At 34.7% G+C, this 23,606-nt stretch overlaps 2 protein-coding genes across 2 annotated transcripts in view; one reads left to right on the top strand and one right to left on the bottom strand.

Moving 5' to 3' along the window:
* LOC105714959 (zinc finger protein 273) overlaps positions 1-19,492 on the top strand; it is a 44,827-nt gene extending 25,335 nt beyond the window's left edge. Inside the window, exon 3 of the mRNA XM_012449135.3 lies at positions 42-19,492. Within this exon, the coding sequence (XP_012304558.2) occupies positions 42-1,420 (1,379 nt within the window). The 3' untranslated portion in view covers positions 1,421-19,492. The remainder of the gene's footprint in view (positions 1-41) is intronic.
* The window catches only part of LOC105714960 (zinc finger protein 138-like), a 47,569-nt gene continuing 38,966 nt past the window's right edge, over positions 15,004-23,606 (bottom strand). The window contains 2 exon segments of the mRNA XM_012449137.3: positions 15,004-16,439; positions 16,441-16,637. Of these exon segments, the coding sequence (XP_012304560.2) occupies positions 15,390-16,439; positions 16,441-16,637 (1,247 nt within the window). The 3' untranslated portion in view covers positions 15,004-15,389.

Here is a 23,606-nt window from a genome sequence, read left to right on the forward strand (position 1 = left end):
AGTCTAGTAAGTGGAGTAATTGTAATTTTTGTTTCTTTCAGTTGTGTGTTCTCAAGACCTTTGGCCAAAGCAGAGCATAAAAGAGTCCTTACAAAAAGTAATACTGAGAAGTTATGGAAAATGTGGACATGAGAATTTACAATTAAGAAAAGGCTACAAAAATGTGGATGAGCATAAGGTGCACAAAAGAGGTAATAATGGACTTAACCAAAGTTTGACAACTTCCCAGAGCAAAATATTTCAATGTGATAAGTACGTGAAATTCTTTCATAAATTCCCAAATTCAAGTAGACGTAAGAGAAGACATACTGGAAAGAAACCTTTCAAATGTTGTAAAGAATGTGGCAAATCATGTCGCATACCTTCACAACTAATTCAGCATAAAAAAATTGCTACTAGAGTGAATTTCTATAAATGTAAGACCAGTGACAAAACCTTTAACCAGTCCTCAAATCTTATTAAACATAAGATAATTCATACTGAAGTGAATCCCTACAAATGTGAAGAATGTGGCAGAGCTTTTAACCGGTTCTTAACTCTTACTAAACATAAAAAAATTCATACTGAAGAGAAACCTTACAAATGTGAAGAATGTGATAAAGTCTTTAGTGTATTTTCAGTCCTTACTAAACATAAGATAATTCATACAGAAACGAAACCCTACAAATGTGATGAATGTGGCAAAGACTTTAGTCTGTTCTCAACCCTTACGAAACATAAGATTATTCATACTGGAGAGAAACCCTACAAATGCAATGAATGTGGTAAAGCCTTTAACTGGTCCTCAACTCTTACAAAACATAAAAGAATTCATACTGGAGAGAAACCATACAAATGTGAAGAATGTGGCAAAGCTTTTAACCAGTCTTCAACACTTACTAGACATAAGATAGTTCATACTGGAGAGAAACCATACAAATGTGAAGAATGTGGTAAAGCCTTTAAACGGTCCACAACTCTTACTAAACATAAGAGGATTTATACTCAGGAGAAACCATACAAATGTGACGAATGTGGCAAAGCCTTTAGTGTATTCTCAACCCTTACTAAACATAAGATAATTCATACTGGAGCAAAACCTTACAAATGTGAAGAATGTGGCAGTGCCTTTAGGGCATTCTCAACCCTTACTGAACATAAGAGAGTACATACTGGAGAGAAACCCTACAAATGTGATGACTGTGGCACAGCTTTTAACTGGTCCTCAACTCTTACTAAACATAAGAGAATTCATACTGGAGAAAGACCCTACAAATGTGAAGAATGTGGCAAAGCTTTTAACAGATCCTCAAACCTTACTCGTCATAAGAAAATTCATACTGGAGAGAAACACTACAAACCTAAAAGACGTGACAGTGCTTTTGACAACACCTCAAACTTTTCTAGACATAAAAGAAATCATACTGTTGAGAAATCCTAGAAATGTAAAGACTGTGACAAAGCCTTTAAGTGGTTGTCACACTTGATTGTAGGTAAGATAATTCATACTGGAGAAGACTACTAGAAGTGTGATGAATGTGGCAAACATTTAATTCTCTTAGCTTATTGCACAGGAAAGTATTTAAACTTGAGAAAAATTGTATAAATACAAAGAATGTGGAAAAGTCATTAATATTGCTCACATCTTAACATCAGAGTTGGTACTTAATAAAAGCATTATCAATGCAATTACTGATAAAAGATCTTTCAGAAAATACAAGCCTGTAAAGTGAAGCAGACTATTTATTTTGAAGAGAAACATTAAAAATAGAGGTTTGTAGTACCTTTACTTGTATCACAGATCTTATTGTACACATTGTGTACTAGAGAAACACCCTAAAGCAGCGGTTCAAACTTTGTTCAGTACCAGGAAATTTATATTTGAGAAAAATCCTATGACTGTAATGAATTTTGAAAATTTTTTTTTCAAGAACTACAGCTTAGAAAACACTAGAGGGATTATATGAATTTTTTTTTTTTTTTGCAAATACAATAAATATGAAAAAAAGATGCAAAATTCAGTTTATGTAAATATCGGAGAATTCACAGTACAGATATCTAAGATACTGACACTTCAGAAATTACACAAAGTTAGAGTGCTGAGTACAGAAAATTATCCAAAATGAAAGTTGGTAGATTAATAGAAGTGAAAAATTTTTTTGCAGAGGTGTATTTACATTCAAAGTACACTTTTATTTCAAAGAAATTACAGGTTTTTTGAAAAGTGAATAATGATGTAATTCAACCCTCAAATTTGTGTTTTCATTTCTATTCACATGTGAAAGAATGTGGTCAACTGTTGCTATATCAAAGATATGAGAGTTTTTTTTTTAGGTGGGCATTATTTATTACCTTTTCTGTGGAAGAGTAAGAACATTAAAATGAAAGACGCATGATGAAATCTACTCTTGTGGTTAACTGATAATATTGAGTGATGCATGAGGTAGGTGTTCAGAGTAATATTCTGCATTAATAGTGAAAAAATTCTTAATTTTTATAAATTAATTAGTATATCATTTTGCTAATTTTACTTTTCTATAATAAATGCAGTACATTGCAGAATTTTAGATTATGTATGAACTTTGATTTTTAAACATATTTTAACTTTAAGACTATTGTGCATTCAATGAAGAATTATGCCACAAACGTTCACCTATCCCACCTTAATGGTGTAGATAAAAGGTGATGATAGCAATATACTATTTGGTTACATAGTGGACTAACATCTTTAATAATCTTTTCTGCCAGTGGCTTTAAACTGCAAATAAGTTAAAGAATATTATTCTCATAGGTTTTACCTTTTTTATTTTTTTGTTTAAATATATTCTTATTTTTCATAAGTACATAGTGTGTTTTTACATTATGCCATATATGGCATGTTTTGATACAGGCAATATGCAATAATATGCAATAATTACATCAGGGTAAATGAAATATCCATTACTAGCATTTATCCTTTGTATTACGAACTGTTATACTTTTAGTCATTTTTAAATGTATAAATTGTTACTGCCTACAGGATTATCTTTAGGGTCATAATAAAAATTATAAAAGTATAAAATACATTTCTGAGTCCTGAATACTTAAAAACAATTGTTATTTATTTTTCTTTTAACATGTGGCCTCTCTGCCTGCAAATATATAAGGACTTTTAGTTTTGATTTACAGAGAGGTAAATATACATATATATTGCTTGAAAGATAACCCTTAGCTGTAGTAAAATTGTAAAGTGTACTTGTGTATCTGTACCTATTTTCAGAAGAAAAGAACAATATTAGAACAAAAAAAAATTTAAATAAGGTGACTAATTTACTAGAAAACAAAAAACCTCAAATGCTAAAAACAAATCTATACTGTCTGCTTTGTATTGAATTCATTAGTGTAAAATATTATGTTCAGAATCTCCCCATGCAAATATTCCATTTTTACTTGCCTGGTACTCTTGGTATAGCCATGTATTTCTTTATTCTTGGAATTTCTTTCATTTATTTATTCTTTTGAAACAGAGTTTCGCTCTTGTTACCCAGGCTGGAGTGCAATGGCACGATCGCGGCTCAACGCAACCTCCACCTCCTGCGTTCAGGCAATTCTCCTGCCTCAGCCTCCTGAGTAGCTGGGATTACAGGCACGTGCCACCATGCCCAGCTAATTTTTTTTGTATTTTTAGTAGAGACGGGGTTTCACCATGTTGACCAGGATGGTCTTGATCTCTTGACCTCGTGACCCACCCGCCTCGGCCTCCCAAAGTGCTGGGATTACAGGTGTGAGCCACCGCACCCGGCTACAATTTCTTTTAAACAGTTTATGAAGTGTTATGTGAGTTGGTCAGGGATTATAACAGTGATTTTTATAAAATTTAGTAGTGTACAAAAAGTAATTTTTAGATGTAATTTTACTATTAGTGTATTAAGTTTTATTTGGTTAAAACATTCTCTCGTGTTTTTAATTGGAGAACCCTATGTAACCCTACTTTTTAAAAGTTATTGTTTATTTCACTTTTCATAATTGACATAATTCAATTTATTTATTGCACCAGTTTGTTGAGTCAGGTAAGTACTAGGGAGGCATCATAAGTCATGCGGTTACTTTTATATTTAAACATAGCAGACAAACATGACAGTGCTTGCTATGTAACAGATGTTCCATTGTAAGACATAACTGTTCTTCCTCAGGTTAGTTTGTAACTTCAAGTCAGAAATGAAATATATCAGTGGTAAAACAGTAACATTGATTCTTCATCTGGAGAGTACATTATTTCCAGATGGCAAAGCTCAGTCCTGCTGAATTTAAAGAGGAATCTGGTTATTTTATTTTCTAATTATTTTCAGTTTTGTTTCTCTTTTTATATATATTCCAACAATCACAGCCCTTTTTTTTCTGTTATGGCTACAGCTTTCTCACTGTTACAGTGAGCTGATATTGCACCACTGCACTCTAGCCTGGGTAACAGAGCAAGACTCCATCTCAAAAATAAAATAAACCTTTTACTCATTTTTAATAGTTGTTTTTTTATTGTAATGTCATTTGAGTTACACATGCACATTTTGAGACAGTCTCACTCTCTTGTCCAGACTGGAGTGCAGTGGTGTGATCTTGGCTCACTGCAGCCTCTGCCTCCTGGATTCAAGCAATTCTCCCTCAGCCTCCCAAGTACCTGGAATTACAGGCATTGCAACCATGCCCGGCTAATTTTTGTATTTTCAGTAGAGGGGTTTCACCATGTTGGCCAGGCTGGTCTTGAACTCTTGGCCTCCCAAAGTGCTGGGATTACAGCATGAGCCACCACTCCTGGCCAAGTTTCTTTCTCTTTTCTTTATATGAACGTCTTATCACATGTATGGTTTGAAAATAATTTGTCCCATTTTTTAGTTTTCTTGTCCTGTTGTATCAGATTTTTTGCAGCAGTTTTTATTAATAATTTGAAGTAATATGACATTTAGTTTTCCTTTGATTCCCTGGGATGTTGAGGTTAAATCAAAAGTTACTGCCTAGACTGATGTTATGGGGCCTTTATATTTTAAATAGTAGTTTCAGAGATTCTACTCTTACATTTAAGTATCGAAACTATTCCTAGTGGATTTTTAGATACGGTGTGAAATGAGGAGGTTCTCATTTCATTGCTGTGCTTGTGGCTATAATTTTCTCAACACCATTTACTGAAGATACTGTCCTTTCCCTAAGAAAGTATCACCTATATTTAAAATGAGTTAACTGTAAATACATGGATATCTGTTTTCTCTTTACTACTCTATTGGCATATGTGTCTGTTTTTATGCAATTATCATAATGTTTTGGTTACTGTAGCTTTGTAGTGTATTTCAAATCAGGTAGGGTAATAACTTCAGCTTTTTTTTTTACCCACTGCTTGACTGCTTTGTCCATACAGGATCTTTTATGGGGTACTATATACATTTTAGATATATATTTTTAAAATTTTAAGTATGTCACTGGTATTTTGATAAAGGTTGTGTTATATCTGTAGATTATTTTGTGTAATACAGATATTTAACAATATTAATGCCAATTCATGAATGAGTGTACAATTTTTTTATTTGTATATTTAATTTCTTAATTTAAGGTTCTTTATAGTGTAATGTGTTTTAACTTTTTGGTTAACTTTATTGCAAAGTATAGTTATTATTGTAGATGAGATTGCTTTTTTCTTTTTCTTTTTTTTTTTTTACACGGAGTCTCAGTCTGTCACCAGGCTAGAGTCCAGTGGCATGATCTTGACTCACTGCAACTTTGCCTCCTGGGTTCAAGTGATTCTCCTGCCTCAGCCTCCCAAGTAGCTGGGATTACAGGCATGTGCCACCACACCCAGCTAATTTTTGTATTTTTAGTAGAGAGACAGTTTCACCATGTTGCCCAGGCTGGTCTTCATCTCCTGACCTTGTGACCCACCTGCCTCAGGCTTTCAAAGTTCTGGGATTACAGGTGTGAACCACCGTGCCTGGCCAGGATTGCTTTTTATTTCATTTTCAGATAGTTAATTATTACTGTATCGAAATGCCACTGATTCTCATGTGTTGATTTTATATTCTGCAAGTTTAATAAACCTGTTAGTTCTAGAAGTCTTAGTGAGATCTTAGGCTTTTCCATACCTAAGAGTATGTCTTCTGCAAACAGGGATAATCTAACATTTTTTCCAAGCTGGATGCCTTTGGTTTTATTCTCTAAATTTTCTATCTTCATTTCATATTATGGATATTTAGTACTATGTTTAATAATACAAACTTAAGTAAAAGCTTAAAGTATTTCCTAGCTTAATATGTTAGCCATGCCTTTTTTTGCTGTATGTGGTGTATATTGGCTTGAAGTGCATTTGTCCTATACCTGTTTTGTTCAGAGATTTATCATGAGGTTATGTTAAATTTTGTCAAACATTTATTCTGCATCTGCTTTTTTTTGAGACAGAGTGTCACTCTGTTGCCTATGCTGGAGTGCAGTGGTGTGATCTCAGCTCACTACAACCTCGGCCTCCTGGGTTCAAGTGATTCTCCTGCCTCACCATCCAAAGTAGCTGGAATTACAGGTATCTGCCACCAGCCAGGCTAATTTTTGTACTTTTTAGAGATGGGGTTTCACCATGTTTTCCAGGCTGGTCTCGAACTCCTGACCTCAAGTGATCAGCCTGTGTTGGCCTCCAAAAGTACTGGAATTACAGGCCTGATCCACTGTTCCTCATCAATTTTGCATCTATTTAAATGTTAGTGTTATGAAATTACAACTAATCCCACATTAATACAAAACATTCTCAGAGACTACTATGATGATATTTTGTATTTATGTGGGATTAGATGTGATTTTCTATTATACATGCAAACCAAAGTTGAGAGAAAATAAACTCCTGGATACACTACTTAAGACACAAGAAAAATACCTACAGTCCAGTATTCCTGGTAGACATTGAAACAAAAATCTTCCACAAAATACTAGGAAGCTGAGTTCATAAGCAAATCAAAAAGTTATTTTGGCACAATTATGTGAGCTTTATTTCATAAATACAAGGATGTCATATAGAATTTATTAAGTGTGATTCACAATGTAAAGATAATTAAAAGCATTAAATCACATGATTATCACAAGATGCAGAAAAAGCATTCAAGAAAATTTAATGTTCATAAAAATATTCTCAAGAAACTAGGCATTGAAGAAATATAGCTCACAATAATAAGAGCCATTTATGGGCAAATCCTTAGCCAATGTCATACTGAACAGGCAAAAGCTGGATGTATTCTTTACAAGAATAGAAATTAGACAAGATTATCCACTCTAGGACTGTAGTTCCAGGACTTTAGGAGGCCAAGATGGGTGGATCATTTGAGGCCAGGAGTTTGAGACCAACCTGACCAACATAGCAAAACCCTGTCTCTACTAAAAATACCAAAAAAATTAGCTGGTTGTGGTGGCACACACCTGTTATCCCGGCTACTTGGGCAGCCAAGGCAGGAGAATTGCTTGAACCTGGGAGGCAGAGGTTGCAGTGAGCCAAGATAGCACCATTGCATTCCAGCCTGAGCAACAAGAGCAAAGCTACATCTCAAAGAAAACAAAATCCACTCTAAACACTCATAATCAACATAGTTCTGGAAGTTCTAGCCAGAGCAATTCAACAAGACAAAAGGCATCCAGATGCAAAAAGAGAAAGTCAAATTATCTCTACTAATGATATAATTGTCTACCTGGGAGATTTCACCAACACATTTCACAAGTCTTCAAGAAAAAAATATCTTTCAAAAGATTTCACTAAAAGACTCCTACGTCTGAAAAGTGACTTCAGCAAATTCAAAGGACACAAAATAAACATTCACAAATTTGCAGCACATTTCTACTTAAAATAGCCACAAACAAAAATACTTCCAGAAATAAGGAGGTAAACTCTCTTTATAAAAAGAACTCCAAAGCACTGTGAAGGAAATCAGAAACAACACATAAGTGGAAAAGCATTCCATGCTCATGGATTTCGAGAATCCATATATCTAAAATGTCCATGCTGCCTAAAGCAACCTACAGAATAAATGCTATTTTTATCAACTATTAATGCAATTGTAAATAGGAGAAAACTATTTTAAGATTTATGTGGAAAAGTAGCAAAGGCAACTTTAAACAAAAAGAATAACCTGGAAACGCTCACATTACCTGACTTGAAGTTGTGCTACAACCTACAGTAACTAATATAACATGGTTCTGGTACACATATACACACACAGACCAATGGAACAGAAAAGAGAGCCTTCAAATAAAGCTACACTTCTACAATGAACTTATTTTTTGACAAAGTCAACAAATAAAAGGGAAATAAACTCTATTCAATAAAGATACTGGGAAAACTGGTTAGTTATATGCACAAGATGAAAATCGAACCCCTTCCTCTCACCACATAAAAAATATATTGGCCAGGTGCGGTGGCTCACCCCTGTAATCCCAGCACTTTGGGAGGCCAAGGTGGGCGGATCACAAGGTCAAGAGATAGAGGCCTTTCTGGCCAACATGGTGAAATCACACCCGTCTCTACTTAAAAAAAAAAAAAAAAAAATAGCCAGGTGTGGAGGCATGTACCTGTAGTTCCAACTACTTGAGAGGCTGACACAGGAGAATCACTTGAACCTGGGAAGAAAAATTATACATACCTCAAGATAGATTAAAGACAACCGGGAAACAACACACACCAAAACCTGTTTCAGGGTAGGGAGAGTATCAGGACAAATAGCTAATGCATTTGGGGCTTATTACCTAGGTGATGGGTTGATAGGTGCGGTAAACCATTTTCTGTGTAACAAACCTGTATGTCCTGTACATATATCCTGGAGCTTAAAATTTTTTTGAAAAGACTTAACCGTGAAACTTTATGCTATAAAAAAATGTAGATGCACACCTAGAAAGTACTCTCCTAGACACTGGCCTCAGGAAAAAAATGGACTAACACCTGAAAAGTGAATGTAAACAGAAATGAAAATTGACACCTAAAGAGCTGCACAGCAAAAGAAACTATTGGCAAAGTAAACAGACAACCTACAGTATGGAAAAAGATGTGCAAACTGCATACAAAAAAGATTAATATACAGAATCTATAATGTACCAAAAAAGACAAATGATATAGACACTTCTCAAAGGAAGACATAAAAGCTGCTAATAAACATACAAAAATGTTTATCAACATCCCTGATCCTCAAGAGAGGAAAATCAAAATGACATTGTGATACCATCTCAAACCAGTTAAATTGACTGTTTAATAACATATGTTGAAGTTGTGGAGAAAAGGGAATCATTATACACTGTTGGTGGAAATCCAAACAAATTCAGCCCCTGTGGAACACAATTTGTAGATTGTTTAACTAAAAATAGAATTTCCATTTGACCCATTAGCCCTATTACTGGGCATATGCCCACAGGAAATTATTTTACCAAAAAGACACCTGCACTCACATGTTCGTTGCAGCATTATTCACAATAACCAACCATGTACGCATGAATCTTAGATTGGACATAATAAATAATGTACTTACACACCATGCAATACTGTGCAGCCAGAAAAGAAAAAAGTAATGTCCTTTGCAGCAACATGGATGCAGCAGAAGGCCTGTATTGTAAGCAAATTAACAGAATAGAAAAACCAGTACCACGTTTTCACATGTGGTTGCTAAACATTGGGTGAACATGGAAATAAAACACTGGGAATTCTAAACAGAAGAAAAAAGGGAGACAAACGTTTAAAAACTACTTATCAGGTATGATGTACACTACTTGGGCAATGGAATGCTTAAATTCCCAAACCTCAAAATCTTGCAGTCTGCTTATATTACAAACCTACACATACACCCTCTGAATCTAAAATAAAAATAAAATGTTTTGTGGTATAATGTTAAATTTCTCCAATTCTTGGTTAATAGTTAAAACTACTAGTGAAAGTGATTATTTTTATACCAGGTCTCCCCACATTCCATAAGTTAACATCTCTGAAAGAACTTGGCTTATAACCCAAGAGGTGTTTTATCCCCAACTGTGCAGCAAAAACAAATGACTACATTTTAATTTTTCATTTATTTTTTTATTTTTATTTTTATTTTTTTGAGACAGAGTTTCGCTCTCGTTACCCAGGCTGGAGTGCAATGGCGCGATCTCGGCTCACTGCAACCTCCGCCTCCTGGGTTCAGGCAATTCTCCTGCCTCAGCCTCCTGAATAGCTGGGATTACAGGCACGCGCCACCATGCCCAGCTAATTTTTTTGTATTAGTAGAGACGAGGTTTCACAATGTTGACCAGGATGGTCTCGATCTCTTGACCTCGTGATCCACCCGCCTCGGCCTCCCAAAGTGCTGGGATTACAGGCTTGAGCCACCGCACCCGGCCTTAATTTTTCATTTATTAACTCTACACTATAGAGTTAATTTGTTATTCTTGTGAGGAAAAATGGTAAGTTGTTTAATCATTTTAAACAAACCATTTTTGAAAATGTGAAGCTGTAAAAATCATGTTTCTGAATTAGGAAAATACCTTTCTTAAAAGCAAAAAAGCCATGTGGTCATAGCCCAAAAATAATGAAATAGTGTGCAGCACATAGTGTGCTGCAACCATTCCATCAACCTATTCTGGTGAAAAAATAATGGGCCAGAGGGTATTCTGATTTGTCTTTATTATTTGCCATACAGGAGAGTATGAACTTCAACAAAACATGCCATACATTTTAAGTTAATATGCGCACACACACATTCTCCCTAGAAGTGCACTGGTGTGTTTGCAATCAAGCTGTAGCACTTCTGGCCTTCCTTGTGCCACTATGTGTGAAACAGGAAGGCAGGAAGTAGAGTGAGCATGACATTTCTAATTTCTAGAAATGACCTTTCTATGAACATAGATATATTTCCAGTATTCTAATAGTGTTTTTGAAACTTTCAGAAAATGTAGACCACTCAGCGGCTCATGATATGCATGCAGACTACAAATTTTTTATACAGTAATTGGCTTATACTAGCTTTTAATATTAAAATATAAAAAATTAAAGCAATGAATACCACTAAAGGTGACAGGAGTGCCCAGCACATAGCGAGTATACACAAATTTATTAGATCTTATTTGATTCTGTTAGATCATGATCTTTGTTACACCTGAAAACAAGGTGGCCACCAGCAGTAGTTTGTTGCCTGTGTTCATTCTAATTAGTCTGGGGCTGTTACAGTAGTTGAATGTTTTTAATACTATCCTTGGCAAATTCCACGTAGTCACATATTGCGTGTGTAGAAATATGGAAAGAGTTCTCATTGAGTACTGCTCTTATAGCACTCCAGTAACACTAACTAGATGAGTAAGCAGTTAAATGTTGAATGTTTATCCGTTTTAAAATTAGAGAAGGGAAAATTGTTTTCTCATCTACTTGTTTAATAAATTTCTTATTGCCAAATAATTATGTTCATTTGATGCATTTAAGTGTAGCTTAAAAATATACATTCAAATAATGTTTAACAAGTGAAAGTATTTAATTAGACATTTAGACTTTTATCCTAAACAGTTGCCTTAGAGTCTGCTTCTTAAAATGTATTATGATATTAAAAATCAAGATATTTTATTTCTGAGTGTTAAATTCAGACTATTCATATTAAGTAAGTTTACTTGCCTATGTCACAAAAGGAGCAAGCCATTTGAAATAAAAATATGTAGGTATATGTTTCCTGAAATTTTAAGATGAATAAACACTTTTGTCTCTGGCCCAATTTTTCTTAAGTTTATTTATTGAGATGGAGTCTCATTCTGTCACCCAGGCTGGAGTGCACTGGTGTAATCTTGGCTTATTGCAGCCTCTACTTCCTGGGTTCAAGTGATTCCTGTGCTTCAGCCTTCTGAGTAGCTGGGATGTCAGGGGCATACCACCACACCCAGCTAATTTTTTAGAGATAGGGCTTTGCCATGTTGGTCAAGCTGGTCTCAAACTCCTGACCTCAAGTGATTTGCCTGCCTCAGCCTCCCAAAGTGAGGCAATGTGAGAGAGCAACCGCACCTGGCTGTTTCTCTCTTTTAAAAATAAGTATTAGTAGTATATTTTTGGCAAATCAGAGTTGTATATATTTATGGGGTACAATGTGATGTTTTAGTATATGTATAGAATATAGACTAACTATTGCTTACCTATTTTTTTGTGGTGAGATATTTGAAATTTAGTTATTTTGAAACATACAATGCATGATTGTTCACTATAGTCACCCTGCTGTGCAACAGATCTCAAAACCTATTTACCCTATTTGGAACTTTGCACCTTTGATAAAAAAAAAAAACTCCCTATTTCCTTCCTAATGCACCCAACCTCTGTTAACTATTTTACCACTTTCTACTTTTTTGAGTTAAACTTTATTAGATTCTTCATATCAGTTATATTATGCAGTATTTGTCTTTCTGCATCAGGTATATTCCAACTAGCATAGTGTCTTCAACATTTATCTATAGTGTTTCAAATGATGGGATATACTCTAAGACTGAATAGTATTCCATTGTGTATTAAAAATAATTTAAATATATATTCATCTATTGGTTTAAAAACTCATGAAATTATTTTTGTATTAAAGCATGTATAATTTAATCCTGCATATATATATTCCATTAATAATAGCTAGTTTGTACTGAGCACTAACTGTAACACAATTTATGCATTAATAAATTTAATTCTCACAGTAACTTGACAGATATTCTCATTTTACAGTGTAAGAAACAGAACCACCGAAAGAAACCACTTGCTCACAAAGCAGAGCAAATATTAAAACACAGACAACTTTGTCTCCAGAGATAACATGCTTGAGTACCACAAAAACCCTTCTAACAGAAAATTATTTTAACATTGATTTTTAATAAAAACAAAATTTGAATAATGGATACATTATATGTGTGTGTGTGAATGTACAAAATGGTACATAAAGTAGAAATAACTTAAGCCAGATAAAAAATGTTAATATTTGTAATGAATAAAACCCAAAAGTAGTTATTCTTGCAGATGATATCTTTGTTTACTTAGATTTAAAAAAGCAAATAAAAGCCTATTTTAAAAGTCTATTCAGGTGGGTAGTCAAAATTCTAAGATCACACTGCCAGACTTCAGGCTATACTACACGGCAACAGTAATCAATACAGCATGGTACTGGTATCAAAACACAGACATAGACCAATGGAACAGAACAGAGGCCTCTGGAGCAACACCAAACATCTTCAACCATTTGATCTTTGACAAGCCTGACAAAAACAAGCAATGGGGAAAGGATCCCCTGTTTAATAAATAGTGTTGGGAAAATTGGTGAGCAATGTGCAGAAAGCAGAAACTGGACCCCTTCCTGACACCTTACATTAAAATTAACTCCAGATGGATTAAGGACTTAAACATAAGACTTAACACCATAAAAACTCTAAAAGAAAACCAGCAAAACCATTCAGGACATAGGCATAGGCAAGGACTTCATGACCAAAACACCAAAAGCAATGGCAACAAAAGCCAAAATAGACAGATGGGATCTAATTAAACTCCAGAGCTTCTGTATAGCAAAAGAAACAATCATTAGAGCGAACCAGCAACCAACAGAATGGGAAATGTTGGTGAGAGTGTAAATTAGTTCAACCATTGTGGAAGACAGTGTGGCAATTCCTCAAGGATCTAGAAATAGAAATTCCATTGGACCAAGCAATCCCATTACTGGGTATATACCCAAAGGACTATAAATCATTCTATTATAAAGACACAAGCATGCATATGTTCATTGTGGCACTGTTTACAATGGCAAAGACCTGGAAACAACCCAAATGCCCATCAATGATAGACTGGACAAAGAAAATGTGGCACATATACACCATGGAATACTATGCAGCCATAAAAAACAATGAGTTCCTGTCCTTTTTAGGGACATGGATGAACCTGGAAGCCATCATTCTCGGCAAACTGACGCAAGAACAGAAAAACACCGCATGTTCTCACTCATAGGTGTGTGTTGAAAAATGAAAACACTTGGACACAGAGATGGGAGCATTACACACTGGGGTCCTTGGGGGTGCTATGGGAAGGATATTGGGAGGGAAGGTGGGAGAGGGATAACATGGGGAGAAATGTCAGGTATAGGTGATGGGGTGATAGTGACAGCAAACCACCTTGCCAAGAATGTACCTATGCAACAATTTTGCATGATGTGCACATGTACCCCAAAATCTAAAGTACAATTTTTAAAAATTACACTGAGATTTTGACAGTAATTGCATTTATAATGCTTTTATTAAGTACTCTCTAATATTAAGATGCAAGTAAATATTAATAGTTTTTCCACATTCTTTTTATTTGTACAACTTTTCTGCACTATAAATGCCTTCCTATGAAACAAGGTGTAAGAATTAAAGTTTTGCCATATTTTTCACACTTCTGTGAGTTTCCTCCAGTATGGGCTATCTTATCTACAATCTAGTGTGACAACCATTTAAAGCTTTGTCACATTCTTCACATTTTTGGAATTTCTCACCAGCATGATTTCTTTTATGTTTATAAAAGTTTGAAGGTGTTGTTAAAATCACTGTCACATCTTTCTGGTTTGCAGAGTTTACGGCATTTTCTTATGTTTAGTAAGGTTTGAGAATTGGATAAAAGCATTGCCACATTCTTCATATTTGTGGAGTTTTTCTCCAGTATGAATATTACGTGTACACAGGGTTGAAGACTGGTTAAAGGATCTACCAAATTTTTCACATTTGTAGGGTTTATCACCTATATGAATTTTCTTCTGTGTAGGTTTTAAGGATTGATAATAACTTTTGCCATGTTCTTCTAACTTCCAAGGTTTTGCTCCAGTATAAATTCTCTTATGTATAGTAAGTGTTGAGACTTTATTAAAAGCTTTGACACATTTGTAGGTTTTCTCTCCAGTATGACTTCTCTTATGTGTAGTAAGGGTTGAGTATAGGTTTAAAGCTTTCCCACATTCTCTACATTTATAGGGTTTCTTTCCAGTTTTTTTCTTATTTGTAGTAAGGTTTGAGAACTGGTAAAAGATTTGCCACATTCTTTATATTTGTAGGTTTTCTCTCCACTATGAATTCTCTTACATTTATTATGATTTGAGGATTTAAAGAGCTTTGCTAAATGCATTACATTTGTATGTTTTCTCTCTAGTATGAATTCTCTTATGTGTAGTGTAAAAGATTAATTAAAACTTTGCCCCATTCTTCATATTTGTAGGTTTTCTCTTCAATTTGAATTTTATGTGTAGTAAAGTTGTGAGAACTGGTTAAAAGATCTGCCACATTGTTCACATTTGTAGGGTTTCATTCAAGTATGAACTATCTTATGTATAGCAACTTGTGAGAACTGGTCAGAAGATTTGCCACATTCTTCACATTTGTTGGGTTTCTCTCTAGTATGAATCTTCATATGTTTAGTAAGGTTTGAGACTTGGTTAGGACCCTTGCCAATATTCCTCACATTTGTAAGGTTTCTCTCCAGTATGAATTATCTTATGTGCAGTAAGGGTTGAAGACTTCTTAAAGACCTTGCCACATTGTTCACATTTGTAGGGTTTCTCTTTAATATGAGTTATCTTATGTCTCTTAAGGTGTAAGGACTGGTTAAAGGCTTTTCCACATTCTTCACATGTGTAGGGTTTCTCTCCAGTATGAATTTTCTTATGTGTACTAAGGATTGAGGACCAGTGAAAGGCTTTTCCACATTCTTTACATATGTAGGACTTTTCTCCAGTATGAATTAACTTATGTTCAGTAAGCTTTGCAGACAAGTTAAAAGCTCTGCCACATTCTTCACATTTGTAGGGTTTCTCTCCAGTATGAATTATCTTATGTGTAGTAAGGGTTGAAAACTGGTTAAAGGCTTTGCCACATTCTTTACATTTGTAGGGTTTCTCTCCAGTATAAGCTTTCTTACGTTCAGTAAGTTGTAAAGACATGTTAAAAGCTTTGCCACATTCCTCACATTTGTATGGTTCCTTTCCAGTATAAATTATCTGATGTTTAGTAAGGGTTGAGGACTGCTTAAAGACCTTGCCACATTGTTCACATTTATAGGGTTTCTCTTCAGTATGAATTATGTTATGTCTTGTAAGGTATGAGGATTGTTTAAAGGCTTTGCCACAACGTGCACATATATAGGGTTTTTCCCTAGTATGAATTCTCTTATGTTTAGTAAGGATTGAGGATTTGTGAAAGGCTTTTCCACATTCTTTACATTTGTAGGGTTTTTCTCCAGTATGAATTTTCTTGTGTTTAGAGAGGTTTTTGGACCAGTTAAAGGTTTTTCTACATTCTTCACATTTGTAGAAATTCTCTCTGGTATGAACTTTTTTATGTTTAGTTAGGCGTGAAAGCATGCAAAATGGTTTTCCTTCTTTACATTTGAAATGTTTATTTTCAGTATGACTTATCTTGTGTCTATTTGAATTTGAAAATTTATGAATGACTTTTACATATTTATTACATAGAAATATTTTGTTTGAATATATTTTGTTTGAAACATTGGATAAGTCCATTATAACCTTGTTGGTGAGACTTAAACTCATCCACACTTTTACAGCGTTTTCTTAATTGTAAATTCTTATGTCCACATTTTCCATATCTGCTCAGTGTCACTTTTCGGAAAGAACCTTTTATGTTCTGCTCTAGCCAACAGTTTTGGGTGAAATGAGAACACATAGCTGAAAGAAATACTACGTGTTAGACTAAGATGAATATACCTTACCAATCTAAACTATAAAATCATGCAAACCACATAAGCAAGATGGCATAGCAAAATACCACAGGTTCTAATTCCTTCATAGACATATAAACACAACAAAAACATACTGACCAAAATATATCTGTGGAAAATTAATAATTGAGTGTGTGCAGTGCCCCAGGTTTGCACAATGCAAAAAGCCACAGAGAAGGAAAAGTCTGTGACATTTACCCAACAAAGCTCTTTCTGTTCCCCAATATAAAGATACCCATACTGCTCAATTTAATCTACAGATTTAATGTTTTCCAAAATTCTCATTGCATTTTTGAAGAAATAGAAACAGCAACCCCAAAGGTATATAAAATCTCAAGAGACAATGAAGTATCCAACAAACTTCAAAAAAAGGAACAATGTTGGAGGCCTAACAGTTCCTGATTTCAAAACATATTACAGAGCTACAGAATTAAAACTACTTGGTATGAGTACAAATGTTCAGAAGTAGACTAATAAAATAGAATATAGTGTAATTTAAACTTTCCAATATATGATCATATAGTCATTTTTATACTCATAATTATTGCAGCATTGTTAGTGAAAGCCAATAGGTAAAAGCAATGCAAATTTCTGTCACCATATCATTCAATAAATATATTTTAAAATATCACTCAGTTTTCAAAAAGCAGAAAATATTATAACAAAGATCAATCTCAATAACATTGTACAAAATAAAATGAGCCAACCACAGACAAGATTATATAAGATATATAAAGCAGTTACACTCTTAGAATCAGAAAACAGAATAGTGTTTGAAAACTGCCATGAAATGGAAAAAAATGGTAGCTGTTTAATGTGTACTGAGATTTAGCTTTGCAAGATAAAAACATCTTAGGAATATGTTGCATAACATCAATATAATTAAGATGACTAAATTGAATATTTAAAAATGCTTGATTGTAAATTTTGTTATGTGTTTTTGACAGGTAAAAATAATACCTAGAAAAGCAAGAGTTATGATACTTTTTAAATTATCTTCAAATCCAAAAGTTTTTCTCTCAAATAAAAATATAGATTCACAAATAGGTGGTGAAATTAGGAGAATTTTTTTGACTTCTCACCTAGACAAGACTAAACCATTCACAACAAACCAACACCACAAATATACAAGTTATAAAAAATACAAGGATAATATTCATAGAGGCAAACAGATAATTATATTGGCAGTAGATATTTGGCTGACTTATATTTGACTTTACTCCAGACTGTCTTAAATTGTACAGAGATAAATATTGTCATACACAATTATAAACATCAAAATACAATTGACTGGTGTGAGGTGGCATACCCTAAAATAATATCTAACACAAAGCTAGACAATTTAAACATGAAATGTAAAACTTATTGGACACCATCAAGTACATCAAAATATTCATAAAAGAAACCTTAGAAAAATGTTTAAAAAAAGAAAAGTAATCCAGAACTTTCTTGAAGACAAAAATGAGAACTTCCCAAATTTTGATGTAATAAAAAACACTCTAACCAATAATACTTGTTTCAAAATTATTTAACTTTAAAAACAAGAAAAAAATAAAGACTTTCCAAGATAAAAGGTGAAGATGTATATCACCACTAGAACACTTCTACAAAAAATGTTACATGATGGTCAGGCACAGTGGCTCATGCCTGTAATTCTACAGCTTTAGGAGGCCTAGGCAGTCAGATCACTTCAAAGCAGGAGTTGAAAATCAGCCTGAGCAACACAGTAAGACACTGCATATTTTAAAAATGCTAAAATGAGTCCATTATGAAAAATAAAATAATTGACATCATTAAACATTTATAAATATAAAGCTTTTTATTAAATGTAAATATATAGACACACATTCTTTACTATAATAATGATGGTGCCTAAAACCCTTAAACTTCTTCTATAGAATATAAAAAATTAGGCCAGGCATAGTGGCTTATGCCTGTAATCCCAGCACTTTGGGAGGCTGAGGCAGGTGAATTGCTTGAGGCCAGAAGTTTGAGACTAGCCTGGCCAATGTGGCAAAACCTTGTCTCTACCAAAAATACAAAAATTAGCTGGCCATTATGGTGTGTGCCTTTAATCCCAGCTACTTGGGAGGCTGAAACCCTAGAATCATTTGAACCTGGGAGGCAGAAATTACAGTGAACCATGATCACACCATTACACTCCAGCCTGGGCAACACAGTGAAACTCTGTCTCAAACAAAAAATGATGTAATATATTTAATATTAATAAATATAAAGTATTTTAATATGACTAACTGAAAAGTATAAACATGCAGTTTTTGTATTTAATTGAAGTCATTATGAAATTAAAATATATGGTTTTAAACAAAGATATTTTATGTAATCTTTTTTTTCAAGATGATTATAAGGACAGTATTTACAGAATATATAAAAAAAATTTTTAAATAAAAATTTAGGCATTAAAACAGAAAATGAGAAAACATCATCTACAGGAAGCATATAAAACAATAACAAACTAGTAAAAGTAACTTCATTTATTTAAACAATCATTTTAAATGTAAATTAAACTACTTAATAGAAAGAAATGTAATTGTATGACTTTGGGAGGACAAGTGGGGCTTATGACTTGATCCCAGAAGTTTAAGGCAAGGCTGGGCAACGTGACAAAACCTTATCACTACAAAAAATACAAAAAGAACTAGTTGGGTATGATGGTACTTACTTGTAGCTACTTGAGAGGTTGAAATAAAAGGATCATCTGAGTTTGGGAGTTTAAGGCTGCAGTGAGCCATGATCACGTCATTGCAAACCACCCTGACTGACAGTATAACTCTATCTAAATGAATGAATGAAAGAAGAAAATCCCTGAGTGGCTTGAGAAAAACAGCTTACAATATGCTGCCTTCAAGAGACTCATTTTAGGGATGGCACAGTGGCTCACACTTAAAATCCCAGCACTTTGGGAGGCTGAGACCAGCCAAGTGGTAAAATCCTATCTCTACTAAAAAAACTAAAATGCAAAAGTTAGCCAGGTGTAGTGGTACAAGCCTGTAATCCCAGCTACTTGGGAAACTGAGGCAGGAGAATTGCTTGAACCCAGGATACAGGTTGCAGTGAGCCAGCCTCGGTGACAGAGCAAGCAAGACTGCATCTCAAAAACAAAACAAAACAAAACAAAAAACTCATATTAGCATTGAGTCACATAGGCTGAAAGTATCAGAATGGAAAATACCTATATTCTATGCAAATAGTAACCACAATTGGGTGAGAAAGTCATAATTACATTAAACATGCTTTAAGTCAAATACTAGCATGACACAAAAATGATATTACATAATACTAAACTGGGCGAATTTATCAAGAACCTATAACTGTTATATTTGTCTATCTATATGCATATGTATGTACATTAGGGCTCCAAAATGTGTAAAACAAATATTGACAAAAGTTAAGAAATACATAGCAACATAATAATTGTAGAAATCAAGACCTCATTTTCAATAATAGAAAGTTCACATAAAAAAATCATTAAGGAAACAGAAAACTTAGACAACATTATTGACAGTATGATTTTGCACATAGAGGAATATGTGATAATTTTTTTTTCTTTCTTTCTTTTTTTTTTTAATAAAGATGGGGTTTCACCATGTTGGTCAGGCTGGTCTTGAAGGTGAGTGATCCACTCGCCTTGGCCTCCAAAGTGCTTGGATTACAGGAGTGAGCCACCAAGCCCGGCCAAGAGGATAATTTTTAAAGAAGAAAGGTTTATTTGGCTCAGTTTGGTAGACTGTACAAGAAGTGTATGTCAGCAACTGCTTCTGGTGAGAGCCTCAGGAAGCTTACAATCATGGTGGAAGGCAAAGAGTAACTGCACATGTCACATGGTAAGAGACAGAGCAAGTGTGAGGTGAAGAACCTAGGTTCTTTCAATGAACTAGCTTTCATTTGAATTCAGTGTAAACTTTTTGATTACCAAGGGAAGGATGGTCCCAAGCCATTCATGAAAAATTTGCCCCCATGACCCAAACACCTCCCTATCAGGTCCCACATCCAACACAGGATTACATCGCAGCATGAGGTCTGGAGAACGTGGACATCCAAACCACATTACAGACCAACTAGGCTTAACAGATATGTGTACAACTTTCCAGTCAAAAGCAAGAGAATACAAAATTTTGTTTGTTTGTTTGTTTGTTTGTTTGTTTGTTTAGAGACAGAGTCTTACTCCATCACCCAGGCTGGAGTCCAGTGGCATGATCTTGGTTCATTGCAATCTCTGCCTCCCAGGTTCTAGCAATTCTCCCACCTCAGCCTCCCGAGTAGCTGGTACTATAGGCACACACCACCACACCCAGTTAATTTATTTTTTTTTTATTGTTTTTTTTTTTAGTAGAGACAGGGTTTCACCATGTTCTCCAGACTGGTCACGAACTCCTGAGCTCAGGCAATTCACCAGCCTCGGCCTCCCAAAGTGCTAGGATTACAGATGTGAGCCACTGTGCCCAGCCTACAAAATATTCTTATCTATATCTAGTGTATTCTGTTATCAATCATACCAAGCCTTATTAAATTTAAGAATACCAGCTAGGTGCAGTGGCTCATGCCTTAATCCCAACACTTTGGGAGATTAATGTGGGAGGATCACTGGGCCAAAATGTGAGACCAGCCTGGGCAACAAAGTGAGGTCCTGTACCTACAAATAATCAAAAAATTAGTAGGACGTGGTACTGCCTGTCCGTAGTCATAGGTACTCAGGAGGCTGAGTGGAAGGATCACTTGGGCCCAGGAGGATGAGACTGCAGTGAGCCAAAATTATGCCACTGCACTTCAGCCTGGATGACAGAGTAAGATCCTGTCTCCAAACAACAATAAATTTAAGAACATCAAAATCATATACTGTGTTTTCTGGTCAAAACTGAATAAATCTAGGAATTAAAAGCAAAAGTAGAACTAGAAAATCTAAAAATATATGAAAATGAAACACACTCTTCAACATATTCTTGGTCAAGGGTCAAAAAATTTAATTTTTGACCAGTGCAGTGGGTCATGCCTGTAATCCCAGCACCTTGGGAGAGTGAGGTGGGTGGATCACCTGAGGTCAGGAGTTCAAAACCACCCTGACCAACATAAAGAAACGCTGTCTGTACTAAAAATACAAAATTAGCCAGGCATGGTGGTGCGTGCCTGTAATTCCAGCTACTCAGGAGGCTGAGGCAGGAGAATTGCTTGAACCCAGGAGATGGAGGTTGCAGTGAGCCAAGATTATGCCATTGCACTTCACCCTGGACCACAAGAGCAAAACTCCATCTCAAAAAAAAAAAATAAAAGAAAATTAAATTTTCAGATGTCAATACAACATACTGTGGTAAACAAATTCAATATCATCTCTAAACAAATTCTAATGGAACAATTTTTTTACAGAAATATTGTTAAAATTTTTTAATTTCATTATAAACTATAGCAAAACATTCATTAAAAAGAAAAATGATGCATTATATTTTCTGATTTGAAAACACAATAAAAGGTACAATAATAAAAACAAAGTGGTATTGACACAAACAAACAGATGAAAGAACAGGAAAACCCAGAAATGAACCCTTCTGTACATGGTCAAATGATCTTCCACAAAGTTGCCATGAGCACACAATAGAGAAAAGATAATTTCTTCAAAAGTAATGTTGAAAACTGGATATCAACACCGACAAATTAAGTTGGATAATATTCTTGAACCACATACAAAAAATATTTTTTTTAAAAAATACTTAGACATAAAAATAATTTCTTAGAAATGAATATAAGAAAAATACATGACATTGGTCATGGCATTATTTTCTTAGATGTGACATTAAATGCATGAGCAACAAAGAACAGAAAAATTGAACTGTATTATACTTCAAAATCTCTGCACATTAATCACATTCAATAGAGTGACAATGTCTCCTAGAAAATGAGTGAAAATATTTGCAAATCACATGTGATAAGAGTTGTATTCAGAATACATAAACAACTCTTAAAAACAAAGGCCAGCGTAGTGGCTCACACCTGTAATCCCAACACTTTGGGACCCCGAGGTGGGCGGACCCCGAGGTGGGTGGATCATGAGGTCAGTAGTTCGAGACCAGCCTGGTCAACATGTTGAAACCCTGTCTCTACTAAAAATACAGAAATTAGCTAGGCATGGTGGTACATGCCTGTAATCCCAGCTACTCGGGAGACTGAGGCATGAGAATCACTTGAACCCAGGAGGTGGAGGTTACAGTGAGCTGAGATCATGCCACTGCACTCCAGCCTGGGTGACAGAGTGAGATTCTGTCTAAGGAAAGAAAGAAAGAAAGAATAAAGTTGAATAACTTGATTTAGAAATGAACAAATAATTGAAGTAAATGTTCATTAAAAATGAACACTAACATACTATTTGTAGAGAAATGCATAATAATTACAGTAAAAAAATCACCTCATACCAATCAGAATGGCCATTATCAATTTTTTAAAAATACCTAATCTGTTGATTATGCAATAAAAATAATCCCCATGTTGCCTGCTGGTGGAAAACAAGAATGCAGCCATTATTTTAAAATTTTATAAAGATTTCTCAAGTAATTGTAAATAAAATTATGGGTTGGGTGTAGTGGCTCACATCTGTAATTCCAACACTTTTGGAGGCCAAGGTCGGCAGATCACTTGAGACCAAGACTTTGAGACCAACCTGGCCAAAATGGTGAAACCTCGCCTCAACTAAAAATATAAAACTTAGCCAGTTATGATGGTGACAGCCTGTAATTCCAGTTACTCAGAAGGCTGAGGCACTGGAATCCTTTGAACCAGGGAGGCAGAAGTTGCAGTGAGCTGGTATTGTACCATAGCACTCCAGCCTGGGTGACAGAAAGAGACTGTCACAAAAATAAAATAAAACTATCATTAACTACAGCAATCCTATTTATCAATCTATATCCTA

The sequence above is a fragment of the Aotus nancymaae genome, unplaced genomic scaffold (genome assembly GCF_030222135.1).
Source record: "Aotus nancymaae isolate 86718 unplaced genomic scaffold, 86718_ANA_hifiasm-v0.15.2.pri h1tg000012l, whole genome shotgun sequence".
Classification (NCBI taxonomy): domain Eukaryota; kingdom Metazoa; phylum Chordata; class Mammalia; order Primates; family Aotidae; genus Aotus; species Aotus nancymaae.